The 17,169-nt window shown below is 37.6% G+C and overlaps 1 protein-coding gene and 1 long non-coding RNA gene across 11 annotated transcripts in view; one reads left to right on the top strand and one right to left on the bottom strand.

The window, feature by feature from the left end:
• Cdin1 (CDAN1 interacting nuclease 1) overlaps window positions 1-17,169 on the top strand; it is a 207,646-nt gene that overhangs the window by 121,521 nt on the left and 68,956 nt on the right. For 2 of the 10 annotated variants that reach the window (XR_015046501.1, XR_015046500.1), the window contains exon 11: window positions 591-2,300. The exons of 6 other annotated variants lie outside the window; for them this stretch is intronic. Coding sequence is in view for 1 of the 4 variants with exons in the window: in XM_085834574.1 (XP_085690700.1) it covers window positions 300-318 (19 nt within the window). In the remaining 3 variants the exon portion in view is untranslated. 2 more of the 10 variants (XR_015046502.1, XM_085834574.1) reach the window with 2 other exon arrangements.
• The window catches only part of LOC110287211 (uncharacterized), a 74,286-nt gene that overhangs the window by 36,520 nt on the left and 20,597 nt on the right, over window positions 1-17,169 (bottom strand). The window lies entirely within an intron of this gene.

Below are 17,169 nucleotides of genomic sequence, written 5' to 3'. Positions count from 1 at the left end.
ATAAACTGTTAAGGATTATATAAGACATGGTGACATTAAACCATAATTGATCCAGTTTTTTCTTCTTGAGAGTGTCATCCTCAGGACAGTAGGAAGTGTCTCAATTTCTAAAACCCTTTTATAGACTTTATAGATATATAAACTTTTACAGCCCTGTTTTAGAGAAATATTATAACTTTTTATATTATTATTAAATTGGGCAATGAAGAGTGACCACATGGCAAATGCATTTTGTAGTTTCCCAGCTAAATATTTATATTTGTTTGTTTTGTTTGTCTTATTTTGTTTTGTTGAAACAGGATCCTACTCAGTATCTAAAGCTGGCTTTGAGCTCATGGTAATCCCCCTGCCTCACCTTCTTGAATGCTGAAATTGTAGATGTGGTTTCTCCCACCCAGCTTTACATTGATGATGTCCTTCCCTATCCCAAAGTTTCAGACTTCTCTGGTTTGAAAATTGAAATGGAATGCCTTGAAGCCCTGAAGTGGAGACAGTTGGTGGTTCCTTAGAGATGCTAGAAAATAGTCTTGTACGTAAAGATTCGCAAGTTGAGGTTTGTGTGAAGATCCCCATGTTCTTTGCCCTTTCAGGCTATCTGTAGGAGTGTGAGTGCAGGTGCCCCACGACCCTGTCTTCTCCTTTGCACTACACCTGGAAAGGTGTCGACCATAACCCAATGTGGACAGCCAAGCCCCATGCAAATCTCCGCAAACCCTTGCCCCCTGACAGAGAGGTGTACATTCCAGTGCTGGGCCATGGGAGGGGTATTTTGCTCCCTAAGGAGCACATTTTGATGTCCTTACAACAAAGAGCTTGGCCTAGAGGTAGGAAGACAGAGGTCAGGTTCCTTTGACCTTGTAGAATCCTCAGTGTGTGGACTGGATGCAGCCAGAAGAAGAACAGAGCCTCTTCTAAGCTCATGTGCCAAGCATGGATTCCTCTTCACTGGGTCTGAGGGACAGTATCAATGGAAGCAACGTGTACATCTTCCAAAGCCTTTTTGTGTACTGGCAGTAAGGTATGTGGAGATGAACACCAGAGGAAATAGGACCTTAATCACAGTGTTGTACTTCTACAGAGATTAAGAGCCAGGTTCCATCTGTCAGATTTTTGAATGGTTGGCTCCAGAGAGTCTACTCTCCTACAGGCAATGCTAAGCTAATACCTTCTGCCGCAGAAATTGATTTGAGTTCATTTCTTCCCTCTCAGGGCTTTTTAAAGATCAGTTATTTGTTCAATGGTCTAGTGATTACTTTCTCTGCTTGGTGATAACCTGAGAGGAGGCATTTCAAACAAGGCCGCCAGGCAGTGAGAGTTAAGGAAGGTATGTTTCAGAGGATGGCCCAAGTTTTTTCTGTATTAAGATACTTTCAGGAAGCCTGCAATTAGTCAAATCACAGATTTCCAGTTATTTCAGTCTTGTTAAAGGCAAGGCTGATCACATCTGTCGTAAGTTGGAGTTTGTGCCTCAGCAATAGAAGCTCTCACAAACCTTCAATTACAGCAGCCTCAGAAAGCGCTGCTGCAGTACACTAACAAGCAGTCATCAGCAACAAGAGACAGATCGACTAATAATTAGCCAATGCGCTGGAGAGGACCTCTGTGAAGGTAAAATATAATAATTTGCCTTTCCATCTCTCATAGTGGAGTTGCTTGGGAGGTATTGACAGCCCATTGTTCGACAAATACTGGACACTGTTATTAGCTACAGCAACCTCAAAATATTTGATAAAGACAAGGAAAGTGTTTTCTGTGTACTTAGTACCTTCATGAGAATGTTTTCTCAGGGTACCCAAACCATTTCATCTGCAGCTGGAATATAAATCACAAGGTTTTCCCCAGCAAGGAGTTTGCACAGTGTGCCATCATTTGTGATTTGTAATGATGACTTTAGAAGCAAAACTGAGCAAAAGAATAGAAATAGAAATGTAGTCTTGAGCCTTTCAAGCAGGTTCTGCAATGAAGACATGGTTGTTGCAAGATTGAAAGGAGTTTAAACAAAGGATTAAAATGAAAGAAGACACATCTGTTAGGAAATTCTTTACTTACTTAGGTACGTATCTATGTGTCCAATCCCTATCTTTAAGCATGGTGAAGAGTGTTCTGAGGGAGATATTGACCAGTTTCACAAATCAGGGAACAATGAAGTGTTGAAACACTAGCTTTTCCTGCTGACCCCATGTGATGGAGTTCATCTGTGTCATGCAGGGTTCAGAAATGCTATGTCAAACCAAATCAACAAAGAAGGGATTGAGGGGCCATCAAAGAATGCAAACATTGTGATCCAACCATGCAGACAGGTAAGGGGAGGATAACAGCGTCTCAATAGAAAGGGACGTTCACAGCAGTGTTAGCGCCAATCACCCAACACCCTTCTGTGCAACCCTTCTGTAGGACCCTTTCTGTAGCTAAGTCTAGTGGCACAGAGATCAGACTGAAGTGGGTGTAAACTTCACTTTGTATTCTCAATCACATGGAAAGAAAACATTTTGTCCATATTGATAAATAATTTCTTTTGGAGAACTAATTTCACTTCTGTGATAGGGTCTGCACCCTAGAAAATTTATTTTATCTTGCAAACTTAGATAGTGTTACTAGTGTGCACCTAGCATTGAAGTACTGACCTAGCTTTGATTCTGATTCTAATTTTAATTATGCATTTGTGTGTGGGTATTTGAAAGTGAATGTGGTGCCTACAGAAGCCAAAGGTGTCAGATGGGCATTGTGCAGCCTAGGTGCTGAGGGCCAAACTTAGATCCTCTGCAAGAGCAGTGAGTATTCTTAACTATCGAGCCATTGCCCCAGTCCACCACATGGAATCTTCACTAGGACACACTAGTTCCAAGCAGCGAATGTGTACAGGCAATGGGATATTCCACAGGAGTGCTACCTCTGTCCTTGAGTGATTGGCAAGTGAGGCTTAGGGTCTTTCTATGAATTCTATACCTATGCTGTTTTGTTCCACCATGAAGCTTCATAGAAGACTTGGGGAGAAGTACTGGATAGATCACTTCGTTAGTTTATGAGGAAACTAAGCTGAAGCTAAAAATCTTGCCAACACACAGGACATGAGGACTCATGTCTGTGTGGATGGACAAAATGGGCCAGGTATTCTTGTCTTGCTCAACAGCTTTGCACTGTATTTAATATGAATCTCTAGAGTCAGTGTAAAAAACTATCATTGTACCCTTATATCCAGAATACAGTGACCTTATTGGGAGTTCAAAGCCACAGCATCAAGTAGTTGATTTATATATGATCCAGATGTTAATTTAAATGATAAATTTAAATTCAGGAGATAAATTGGCTAAAGGAAATTTGTTAGGAAGTGTATATTTTTAAATGTTTATGTAGAGTTTCTGTTTTATCCTGAATTATAAATTGCTCCAAATAAAAACCTATTTTAATAAATAGGCTTTAAAGATTTAAGACAGCTCTTTTTTTCTCCAGGTGTATATAATTGACATAAAGCACATGTATTTGAAGCCTATAATTGGATAAGTTTAACATATATGTACACTCAGGAAAGTATCACATGGTAGATGCTGAACATGGCTAGTACCCTCTGGAGTTCACAGTCTTGTTTCCCAACTACCTAACCCTTTCAGAGACCCCTGGCCAGCCCGCCACTTCCTAATGATCTGTTGGCATTATGTAGCATCTTTCTTTTTGTTTCTATTATTTTTCCTTCCTTTTCTTCCTTTTTCTTTTAATTTAGTTAGTTTTGGTTTCCTTTTACTTTGTTTCTATTTCTATGTTTTTTTTTTAAATATATTTTAATGGAGCTATCATTTCTTTGTCTGGTTTGTTTGTTTGTTTGTTCAGACTGGGTTTCTCTGTTTAATCTTGGCTCTTTTGGAATTAATTGGCTGTGTAGAGCAGGCTGGCCTCGAACTCAGAGAGATCCACCTGCCTCTGCCTCCCGAGTGCTGGGATTAAAGGTGTGTGCTGGCCGAGCAGTGGTAGCAAGCACCTTTAATCCCAGCACTTGGGAGGCATAGGCAGGCGGATTTCTGAGTTCGAGGCCAGCCTGGTCTACAAAGTGAGTTCCAGGACAGCCAGGCTACACAGAGAAACCCTGTCTCAAAAAAACAAAAAATAAAAAAATAAAAAAAATTTAAATTAAAAAAAAAAAAAAAAGTGTGTGCCGTCACAGCACTTCAGGACTTCTTAAAAACACAGCAGTTCTTTCAGGTGCATTGCTGCCCTTGTATTGCAGTAGTTCCTAGAGCACATTCAGTGCTGTGTCTGTCTGTCCCTTCTTGGGTTTCCCTAAGCTGTGAGGAGACTATTAGTTTCTAGTTCTTGCTATTAATAATATAGTAGTGGAATGACTCCATTGCTTCTATAATAGTAAAATGGTTAGAACATGTAGTCGGTGTATTTTGTCTTTTACGAAATGATTAATCTGTTATCTCTAAAGATTATACCTTTCTCTATTCCCACAGGCCAAATATTTGCTGAGGGAGCTTGCTGTCTTCCCAGTCACGTGCTATACTCAGTCTTTTGGACTTGACTTTCTAGTTACTTACATTACTGTCATTACTTAAGTAAAAGCTTCACCATGATATCAATTGCATTTTCTGATACTGCATTTAAAAATTTTATATACTTATTTGCCATCAATTTGTCTTTGGAAAAATCTCTGCTCAAATCTTCAGTTCATTGTAATTATTTACTTTTCTTTTATCAAGTTTTAGTGACTTTATATTCAGTGCACTGGATGTCAGTCTTATATTAGATATATGATTTGCAAGAATTCCCCTCCATTTATGGCTTGTCATAATTCATTTAACTGTCTTTGAAAAACAAGTTTTTAATTTTGGTGACACCAATTTATCTTTGTTTGTGTTTTTGCTCCTTTTATGAATTATGCTATTATAATTGTATCCGACTTTTTTTTAATCTAGAGGTGCAGCTGGACAGATGGCTCAGTGGTTAAGAGCTCTTAACCGCTCTTGCATATCACCTGTGTTCAGTTCCTAGCACCCACACAGAGCAGCTCCCAGCCATCTATAACACAGGCTGCAGGGGACTTGACACATTCCTCTTGTTCCTCCAAACATCTGCACACATGTGGCATACACTCACACGCATACACATAAGTAAAATAAATCTACATTTAAAACATCTGAAGTAGTCACAAAGATATTCCCTGTTTTCTTCTAAGACAATCATAATATTAGCATTCACTTCCACTTAATTTTGTATGTATTGTGATACTCAGATCTTTGTGCCAATTGAAATTCAAGTTCCAGCTTCTTTTTAAAGAAAGATAAGTTTTGTTATAGCTTCAAATTTATGAAAACTCAATTGATCATACAGGACCTATTTCTGAATTCTCATTTTTGTTCCATTGACCAATTTATCTGTTTTTACCAGTTTTATACTCTCCTGGTAACTGTGACATCATAGTTTCAAAAAAACTTGTCTGAGTCCTCCAACATCACTATTATTCTGCATAGGGTTTTTTTTTTTCCTTTTTTTTTTTTAATTGTAAATTTTTAACATTCCCATGAGAATTTCAAAAGTGATTGAATAATTCCTCAGAAAAAGATCCTGCTGGAAGTTTTATTGAATTTGTAGATCAATCCAGGAAGAGTTGTGACCTTAGCATTAACATGCTCTCTCTCTCTCTTTATTTAAATCAGCAGTTCTAAAGGGGTCATGACCCCTTTGGGGGTCGCATATCAGATACTTACATTAAAATTCAAAACAGTAGCAAAATTACAGTTATGAAGTAGCAGTGAAATAATTTTGTGGTTGGGGGTCAGCACAACATGAGGAACTATATTAAAGGGCTGCAACATTGGGAAGGGTGGAACCGCTGGCTTAGGTCTTTTGATATTCTCCTTAGAAACATTGCATATGGCTCAGGTTCTCTCAACAGATTGAAATCAGTTATTTTGTTTCTTGATAATATTGGAAATGATATTTTTATATTGGTTTCCAAATGTTCATTGCTTCTATCAAGGAATCTAATTGATTTAGCATGTGGGTGTTGTATCCTGAATGTATCATTAGAAGTCTCTTATTAATACTTTGCTTCTTTTTCTCCACAGACAGCCTACTTATTTATGAACATGGACGCTGTTCCTTCTTTTTTTTATCTGTATGTCTTTATTTCGTCTTTATCGCTTTACTTCCCTAGTTAGAATCTCTGCATGAAAATGATTAGCTGTAACACAGAAATGTCTACTTTGCTCTTGATTTCAGAGGGAAGTTACTTTATTATCAAGATATTAACTCTAGATTTCTGCAAATATTTTTCATCATATTGAGAAAACTCCCCACTATCCCTAATTTCCTAGGGTTTTAATTGAAAGTGGCTGTTGGGCATTTTTCAAAACACATCTATTAAGATGGCCATATGTTCCTGTGAAACACTGTGGTGAATTATAGTGATTGATTTGGGGGGGTCAAACTGATCTTGCATTCCTGGGATAAAGTGCATTTGGCCTGCAAGAAAAAGCTTTTCATACAGCTTGTAGATTGGTAAATTTTGTTAATTTTGCAACAGCATTCATGAGCACTAGAGGTTTGTGGGGTTTTTTTGTTTTGTTTTTAAATCCTTTGTCTGGTTTTGATATTTAATGGGTACCAGTCTCATAGTATGAATATGGTTCCTCTTTTTTCATTTTCCAGAAAAGTCTTTTCAGAGTTGTATTTCTTTTTAAGCTTCAAAGACAATTGCCCAGACATAGGGACCTGAGGTATATTGTTGCTCTCTTGCTGAAAAGTTTTGTAACTATGAAATCAATAGACATAGGGATTTTATATATATATATATGTATATATATATATATATATATATATATATATATATATATATATAATGAACTTAGGACTCTGTCTTTCAGAGAATGTGTCCTTTCATCTAAGTTGTAGAGTATACCAGAGTAAAACTTGATTTTTAAAAAAAAATCCCCTTATTATTTTAATACACATCACCTTTGTTAGTCCTGCTATTGAGATTTGTCTATTCCAGGTCAATCTGCCTAAAAGTTTTGTTTTCCCCCCAAAATGAATCTTTGTTCCTCTGATTTCTTTATATAATATTTTGTTTTGTTTGTCTTTCATTGGCTTTTTTATTTCCCCTAATTTCAATTTTGTTCTTGCTTTCCTGATTTTTCTGGGCTAGAAGATCAAGATCATAGACTGAGATTTTCATGGCGCAGGGACTTAGGTGCTACTGAGTCCCCTCTGACCACAGCTGTGTCCTTGGCCTCAAATTTTACCATGCTTTGCTTTCAATTTTCATTTCCATTCAAATCCATATATTGTTCTACTTTTCTCACTTTTTTGATATTGTTTTGGTTTTCTTTTTGACCCAATATCTTATTATAACCAGGATCCCCTAGAATTAACAATGTATGTAGTTCATGCTGTCCTCCAACTCAGTCCTGTTGGTGCAGTGTTTTGCTCTACTTTATTGGGTTCTTATGTCTCTATCTCCCTTCCAACCCCTTTTCCACCCTAATACCTTCCAGTCCTCCTGTCACTAGGTATGAGAGAAAGGTTAGAGGGGAAAGGAGTGTAGACCTCTTTCAGCCAACAAAATAGACTACTTCCTACTGATTGGGGTGTAGAGTTTCTTGGGGCAAGTCCAATCTTCATTGTCTGTATATCTCCAACTTCTTCTCAAATCACAGCAATAGCAACCAGAAGCAGCAGCTACCTTGGAGTCCTTCTGACATTTATACCCTCTGAAGAGCTCCCATAATTCCAAATATAAACTGTCTGCAGTTAGCAAAATCATGCTCCTGCTAGTGCACAAGGCAAATCATAATCACCTGCTGTGAAGCAACAGTGTTATTCAACACTGGAAATTAAAACAAAAACATATTCACATTAAAAAAATAGGTTTTTAAAGAAACCAAATTTTTCACTACACACTCCTGCTGCCTATATATCTCATAAGGACTAGGATTGTATGCATCCACCTCCTTACTGGCCTGTTGATCTCTCTTTTGGCTCTTAACTTATTTTGTTTCCCAATATTTGAAACATTGTTTTGTAGCCTTCTGTTATTGGCATCAGATTTACTTCCACTAGGGTCAGACAGCAAATTTGAATTATTTTCTGTCCTGGCATTGGTTTTACTATCCATACTGCTGCCTTTGTCAGGAGATGTCTTTTGTGAACATCAGATGACTTTCAATTAGTTGTTGACATTCTTCGAGATTTGTATGCTAGTCTTCCCTTATCGGAAGCTTTGTTCTACGTGATTTCTGAGACTCACAGTATGATAGTAGGAAATAGCAAATGCAAGAGATAATCAGTCCATGAGTTTAGATTGTGTGCTTCTTCATGTGGCATGTTAGAAATTTCACCCTTCATCCTCTCCATCTTGCTCATCACATGAATGATCCTCCTTCATCCAGTGTCTCATACGCTTGTCACAAAACAGAGAGCTGTATGCATTCTGCTTCATAGAAGAATATGATTTCCTGAATCAACAAGCCATTAGAGTGAGTCGAATGCTTGCCATTGCCCACAGTTGAGATAAGCTAAACCCCTCTGAATTCCCTATACCCATTAACTTAGGCCATATGCCTGCTCTCCCTGCCCTCCTCCTCACATTCCTACAGCCTACTCTCCGATTTATGTGAGTTTCATTCCACTACGCTCCCCCTCCCACCCCAGTCACAGACATTCAGATGCTTGATTTTTTTCCCCCTCCCTTATTTTCTCACATGGATTCTGCAGCTATACTTGATCACCCCTGCTTGCTTTTCTTAAATTCCTTTTTTTTCATTACCTTCCCGTGTGTTGCTATCGGCTGTGGTGGTTATCATCCCTCCCACACTTTAATTTCATTTTACACCCAAAAAAAAAAAAAAAAGGTAGCAATAGACTTATAGGATTTGGCAAGTATCATCAGTGCCATACACAATGTCAATGGAAATGTTGTATCGACGAGAATAAGACAAATATCATTTAGGAGTTTTAATGTAGCTGGTAGAGAGAATAATAGTGTTATTAAAGAATTAATAAGTGGAAAATAATGTACATTAACAGTCACTTAAATTGAGCTGTTTAGAGATGTCCTGAGGCAACTGCTCTGTGGGATAGGGTTCCTGAGTAATGGGAAGAGACAAGTTGAGTTAAGGATAATCTAAAATGGAAACAATTGTAATTTTTCAGAGTAAAAAAATGTTTTTATTTTAGTGGATAAAGGAGATAAGTACAATATGGCATCAATAATAAAGTTTAAGGAACTGATTAGCAGAATTGATGACTCTTGAAGCAGCTAAAATTATTTCTAAACTTGCATACTCCCAACCCCCGTCTCTCGCATTTGAGCATTTATAAAATCATTTCAGCCTAGTTGCATCAAATCTCACTTTGGGGTAGTTAACCTCCCTCTCGCTTCCCACTATGAGTTATGTGCATTTGAAAGTTATACCAAAATGTACGAACCTGCAGCTTTTAGCAATCACATTTGAAAGCAGCCTTGGGAGTTGCATTTGTCAAGCAGCTAGGAAAACCATTCGTGCATACCCCGCATCCAAAGCTCCATCGCAGACCAAACATAAAGGACTGAAAGGTCATTCTTCTTCCTGCGGTGTGATGGTTTGTTGATGTATTTTGACACTCCAGTACAATGCTGAAAGGGTCTGACCTTCCTACAACACCCAGGGACTCAGGTTGGGTTGGGATACTTGACACTAACTGCTTTTCCATTTTCCTTTCTCTTCCATCAGAGATAACACCCTCCTCAAAGGCATTTGTTTCCTTCCATGCACAGTCAAGAATTTAAATAGATGCAAAGGATTGCTTTGGAAATTTCTCTTGCTCTGTTAACATTCCAGTTACCATAAAGCTAAAAACTTATCATGGAACTATTAATATTTTTAATTAAAAAAATTAAATTAGTTTTTCAAGATGACTAATGTGAATGGAGTGTTAATAGCCAAAACTAAACAAATGAGAGCTGTGTGCTGTGTTTGATAGTTTCTTTATCTCTACTATAGAAGCCACAGTTTGAGGGCTACCTCTAAAGTGTGAGAGTAATGGGCACAGATAACTCGTAATTTGAAGTAATTACCTTGTAGGTAGGTCCATCACATGTTAAAAAGGTGAGGTATGGAATGGAGGCCCAAGTTCTGCTAAAGATTGGGGGAAAGCTGGGATTCGATGAATGCCCACATTGGTTCTTATGTTAACACCATGGTGTTAGGAAGACAGGAATTAAAATGTGTACTAATAAACTTGTAAAACATAACAGTAATAAATCCTTTTATATTCTTACTGTCTCCACAACTGGTCAATATGAACAAGTATAGTATTAACCCCCAAGCCTTTAGATTACACCTTGCAAAATGTTGGCCATTTTTTGTATTTGTCATAATATTGGGGGAACGGGGATTTTATTCAGAATATCAGATCTTCTCCAATGTGCTAGCTGTCTGCTAAATGAACCTAAGATGCTTTAGTCCGTGGCAAGTATTCTAACAGAACAACTAAAATTAGAACTGAAAGTTTGAGGTATTGAGCTTCTTTAATTATTCTCATATCTTGCACAGTGGCGCCCTGGCAGCTCTGTATTTTGATTGAGCCATTTTTCATTCTACTTTTTCTATCGCTCCAAGTGTTTCCATGTCCACTGCTCCCCATTGACAAGGCATGTTCTCCGTCTGTCTGCCTGCCTGATAGAAGGCTTCAGCTTCCGTTTCCTTGATACCACCTGCTCAGGGTGAACCACTGAGATTGTGTGCAAGAACTGATAGTCCATCCTCCTCTATTTGTGCAGGGCATGGGGCCACTCGACAGTCTTTCCCTTTCAGGAATTTTTGTAGCTTGGTAACTGGCATTTACATCTTACACTGTAGATACAGTTCTCATAGCAGAAGATAGAAATAAGTAAACATCTCTTCGATCTACTATTAGAGGGTTAATTACACTTAAGAGTGCCAGGTTTGCTTGCTGTGACTCCAGAGGCCAGTCTTTTCTTTCTTCATCTATTACTCCTCGATTTTCTCACTAACTACGTGAAGATTCAGAATATCCGAGTGAACTCTAGTAAAGTCCAGCTTAAGATGAACATTTTCTAGTAGATGCTTTAACTGCCTATATTAGTGATTAAATATCTATACACGTCTTCCTTCAGATTCATACATATGTGCAGAGATAGAAATTAACTCAACTGTTTACAGTATCATGACCTTCTATGCCTGCCTTTTCCTTAGAAGCTAATACCACAAAGTCTGTCACACTGCCAGGTGGCTGGCCTGCTTTCATAAATTTTTAGTGAGGTTTTTTTTTTTTTCTCTCATTGTTGTGAGGGGGGAAATTTATCAATTATTTTAAAAAGCAATAATTCATTATAGTTGATCATAAATGTCAAGAAGCAGAGACCCAGCAGAAGCATTTCATCACTAATCATGCTGTTTCTCCTCTAATTAGTTCATTTACATTTTACAAATTAAGGGTAAAATTCAGACAGAAGATAACATCGTAGCTTTAACTGACCTATATTTGTATCTGCCAAATTTAACTTAATTAGAAACGTGGATGCTGTTTGTTTTATCTGTCAGAAAAGCTCATCTTTTGCTTAAAAAAAAAAAAAGAAAAAGAAAAAGAAGTAGACATACTTTTTCCCCCTCAGCATTTATCATCTAAATAATAGTCTTGCCAAGATGGCAGCCTCATAATAAACTCTTTTCAGTGGAGTGATGGGTAATGAAGCTTGCTTGTGAAGGCAGCGAAAAATGTTGTCTGGCCAAATGCATGAATATGATGGCTAGAGAATCAGTGGACTTTCTCCATCATCAATCTTTTTAGTAGCCTCTTGCACATCTGAATATTTTGATAGATGATCTAATAATTGAGTTATCTATCTTTCTAACTATCAGAGTTGCATAAAAATTATTCTCTCATGTTACTGAATATTAAATATATTAGGCATCCAGTAAATTTTTCATACAGGGGCCAAAAGGTGAAAGGTTTTTGTTAGTCTATAAATACCTCTTAATTTACTGAGTGCAAAACCCTCTGAAATATTCAGTTGTTATGTCTCTATATGGGAATCACGAGTATGCTTCAAGAAGAGGTTACGCCTGTTGTGGGCAGGCTTATACCTGGGCACAGATATGCTGTTTGTGTCTTTCACCAGTGACACATTGACTGTGACATATGCTTTTCATATAGGAAGCAATATGGCATTGGTGCTGAGTTTGATGTAACAATCATGGCTATAGGACTACCATCCTAACAAAAGGGAAAGCAAAGCCACCTAATCATTGTTATAGTCTGTAAATAGTTGTCTGTCCCTTGTATGTCTTATGAGGTGAGGGAGTGGGAATGTTGCTTTATGTCTTGTCGGACATCCGATCAAAGCATATCAACAAGTGTACTTCTCTGGGCTCACAAAAGTGACAAGGAAAATTGGCCTAAACTAGATGAATTACAAGTGGGATTTCTTCCCTCAGACCTCTCCCACCATCCTCATTTCTTCAAGGTAACCTTGCACTGATGACTTCCCAGTATATGGTTGGTGTGGGAACAGCACAGCTCTGGAGGAACTGGCATTTGTTTGCAGGACTGCAGAGCTACCAATCCTGAGTGTCCTGAAAGGCACTCAAATGAGCAGGGCCTTGTAAATTGGATTTCTATTAGGCAGCCCTGATGATGGCTCTTCATCAGTGGAATGGGAGAAGGTGCTATCACCAGCCAAGGCTCTAAACACCCCTTCATAATGCTGGTCCCCCACCACCTGAAATCATGCCTAATGCTAAAACGTCTCCAGAATTCATTGTATTTAAAGTCTTAAATATGAGCAGTTCTTCTTAAATACTTTTCCACTTGAGAAGAATTGTAAACAGAAGTCAACACCACCATGGTCATGAATAGTCTCAGACCTTTCGTCTCTGTGGCTCCTAGCTGACTGCGGCTGGTTCACACTTGTGCTGTTTATGAACATGGCAGATGGAAGAAGGCTTTTATTTTTTAATTTATTCTGTTCATTTCTGGATTGAAAATAATTGAGGAGGAAAGTACCAATTCTGGATGTCTTTACAGGTTACATCTAAGGAGCTTTGACTCCAGCACTTTGATCTTTTCTTGGTTTGGAGAATTTTTGCTTCTGTAATTTGTGCCCTGGGCTGGGGTTGGTATTGTAAGGGCTGTAGCTGTTAAAGGCCTAGATGTCTGCTTGAAATTATATCTTAAAACAATTTGAAATGTCCACATTGGGCAGCATTGGGGGTGGGGGTGGGGGAATCGTCTTTTCTTAATCAGAGTGGCAAACATCTGTGTTCTTTCTAGCCTGTCTTTTGATTAGCTTTGCCTCATCCATCACTGGTCTTTGATATGAACACCAAGAAGTCACGTCCCTTTGTTTTAAATGATAAATATGCCTTTGTCATGAATACTCATAGGCGGCTCAGGATTTACATTTGAATTGTCAAAGTGTAACTGCCCAGCTCCTGAGATGAGTGATATTATTAGTGAAATAAAGAGGGTTTTAATTTGTCATGGATAGGCCTCAGATGTGACATTTGGAGGCTATATGGGACCTGATGCTAGAAAAAGTTGTCCTTCCCCCGCTTTTCCTAAGATTTGTCATTTATTAGCAAGAGGCGGTTTCGCTGCAGGAGGTTGTCTGTGAACATTCTCGCTTTCCTGTCGTTAGTTTGCCCCTTTGGATGTTACTATTTAGGCTTCATGGCTGGTACTTCTCATCAAAACTAATGCTGTTTGAAATACCAAGCTAGTGGCCAAACAGCCAGCCCCAGGGCTTGTCCTGTCTGACTAGCATTGTCAACTTCAGTCCCCCGGGAAGCTCAGCACTATTTCTGTCTTTAGCAGTTGTATTTTTAAGGTAGGTTCCTCTGATCCTTTCACATAGGTGCATAGTTTTTAGGTTCATACTGTTTGAATGTGTGCACTGACCTACACCCTCCACCTCTGCACAGCACTGTGCCAGACAGGCATCCAGACCCTGGCTGTCAAGTTCAGTCGTCCTCTTTGACATCTCCACCAAGAGATGAGGGCGAGTACATTTTGAGTGACTGTGAAATCATGATGTGTCCTTGTCTGCACTGCCCCTGCTTCTATAGAGGTACTTTTAGTTCTTTCTATAGAGTTAGAAAATTTCCATCATTTCTTACATGCTGTGTCGTTATAATTTCAACAACTGATTTAAAATACAGGTAGAAGCCAAGCATGGTGGGGCGAGCCTTTTATCCCAACTCTGCTGAGGCAGAGGCAGGTGGGTCTCTGAATCTGAGACCAGGTGGATCTATGTAGTGAGTTACAGGACAGCCAGGGCTGTCAACAAAATCAACACACACAGGTAGAATAAGATATTTTATTTTCTCCTTTTCAACTGGAATTGTTTGAATTACCCAAAATAACCTCTCAGAAATGTACAGAAACTGAAATGGTCTCATCAATATTAAACTGGGCTTTACCGAGGGTCATAGTTCTCATAACAAGTATGTTTTGTCTGGCTTCTCTTTGCTTTGTGTACATCAAAATGTCTTTAGAAATCATTCCAGAAATTACTTTTTGACTCCCCACCAAAAAGGAAAAATGAAAAAGAAAGAAAGAAAGAAAGAAAGAAAGAAAGAAAGAAAGAGAAAAAATTTAAAGCAAAAACATATACTCAATTAGAATTTAACCCTCGTCATCCAGGCTTTAATTTTCTCATTCTTCTTTTAATTTCCTGGCATTTTCTAGCTCACCTGCTCCATGGAAAATAAAGCCTTGTTCATATTTGTTTCCCAGCAGCCAATAATCACTTAGCAACTCCACAGCCCAACTCCTGACATTCACTGAGATTTTTTTGTACTGTAAGAGAAGTGTCTGAGCTCTTGAGACCCTAAGGCTTTCCCCCAACTTGAAGACAATGATCCCAGTGAGCTTCTGTCCAGAGTTAATCAGCTGCAGAATTTGTAAACTGCATGTGTGTCAAAGTTGAAAATGTTAGTGTGCTAATAGAAGCTCCAAAAGGTTAGATCTGATAAAAGCCGTCAGCAGCTACAGGAAGTGATTTATGGGAATGTAATGACACAAAATGCCTCATTTATCACTCATATACAGATAGGTGAAGGTTCCGGTGTCATACTTTTAAAAACTTGATCACTTCGAATTGTCAAAATAGGTGCTTAATTGCCCTTCATCTCTTCGCTTTGAATTTCTCTCATTTGAGCTTGGTAGTTTCCACCATGATTACCTTTCTGCTGTTTGAGTCAGGTGGTTCCATTTAAAGTCATTCATATTTAGGATTTTCAAAAACTGTACATCATGGATCTGTTTCAAGTTCTATTAGCTAAAGCTGTCCTGAAGAAAGACAAAGCCAGCCTTATTCATGTTGATTTATATTTTTATTGAATACAAATACCATAAAGATGTATTAATGTTCAGTTTTCTGTTTTTGATACTTGTCTTCTTCATCAGCCCTTCATAATCCTCTAAAGGTTCTGTCACCTATAAAAGTTGAGTGTGTGACTCTAAAGCACAGCGCCGTGAGTTGGCTAGTTGCTCTGGTAATTCAACTCAGTATATAAGCTGCACACCGGTTACATCCAGTGAGAACCTTTACACCTTGTTCATATGATCCAGAGAGAAGGAGATAAGCTAAGAAACAGCATACCTTTTTTTCTCAGGATGACTAATAGTCAATTTCAAATATATTCTAGAAAAATGTATTTGGTTTATGAAGAAATATCTTAACCATAAGGAATCTCTTTAATCTCTATAAAGCACCATGAAACAAACTATGAAGAATTAGTGTAGGTTAGACCCTTTAATATATGGGATCCAATTGTTTTGAGGCTTCTTGGCCATTAAATTGGACAATAAATAGGCAAAGGTTTCAGGGTTTGCCTCTATCACCAAAAATAAATAGCAAAAGTTTGGCAGCTTTTACATTTTGGCAGCGCAGGTTTGGTTTCAAGAGAAATCAGAGCAGTTTCTTCACTAAGAAAAAGACTGGTAGATTAACTGTGGCAGAGACACCATAACCAAATGCAGCTGACCCTGCAATACAATACGGTAGTATTGCACTTGATTCTATCAGATGGACTGCAGAACACACTGTGGGACAGTGACTGAACATTTACTATGGCTGCTGTGAATTCTAGAAGTTATGGTTAATTTTGTTAAACATGACAGTGCCATTGTGGAATTATGTCTGTAATTATGTCATATAAGAAGGTATCCCCAGACAGACATTAAAAAATAATGTAGGGCATGAGTGGTGTGGCAGCTGACACTTCCTCGAAATATTTCAGCAAAATATGTTAAACTGAGAGAAAGATTTAAAGGGGGCTACGAAATTATAAAACAGGTGTTTAAGGGAAAGCAGTCTCACTTTTTATATATTTTAATATTTTCTGTAAAAAATATCTGAGGAAGTTATTAATCTTGCTCAAATTTTCTTAATGTAAACATAAAGTCTTATATCTTCTTTTTTATAATTCTAGTTTAAAATCATATAAAATGGCTTAAACATATTTTTTGAAAACTGTCTATAGTTTATCCAAGATAGATCAAAATCCATTGCAGTGTTAGTATAATTTTTTAACATAAAAAGTCTTAAGAATTTTATTAAGTTAAATTTGTTAAAATTATTATTTAAAAATCTTTAAATTTAGCACAGTTCTTTGAGCTCTAGAAAATATCTAACTCATATATAGGAAAATAAATCTGTGTTTCTTTAAAATGTCTTGACAATATGTGATTTCAGATTCATTTTTAACAAATGAACTTGAAGCATTTATATGTATTAACATTTTTAAGGGTTTTTTTTAAGATTACTCTTTACAAAGGCATTTTAATAACAGATAGGATATCTGAGTTATTAAGTGTAATAATTTCTAGATGCACCTTGATCAGAAATCATATGTATGCATTTCAATGAAAATTGTAATTTTCATGTGATTTTCAAAGACTGACTTCTAGGTTGTCTGCAATGGGTTTGTCTTTAAATAATAACAACAGCAAAACTGAAAAAACACAGATGCTCAAAGCACACATTCAAAATAAATGTCATCTTGATATAAATGTGTTATTTCACAAACTTGTATTGACGTGTAGTTAGGCAGATGTCTTGTCCTTTTCGTTTCTGTCCACCATGTTTGCTAAGTTAGAACACGAACACCTGTTTCAACCTACAGCTCCATATTAGTCCTTGTTCTTGAAGGAACTTCATTGTGACTT

Source organism: Mus caroli, unplaced genomic scaffold (genome assembly GCF_978045245.1).
Source record: "Mus caroli unplaced genomic scaffold, Mus_caroli_1 scaffold_2, whole genome shotgun sequence".
Taxonomy (NCBI): domain Eukaryota; kingdom Metazoa; phylum Chordata; class Mammalia; order Rodentia; family Muridae; genus Mus; species Mus caroli.
This window is presented reverse-complemented; position numbering and strand designations above follow the sequence as displayed.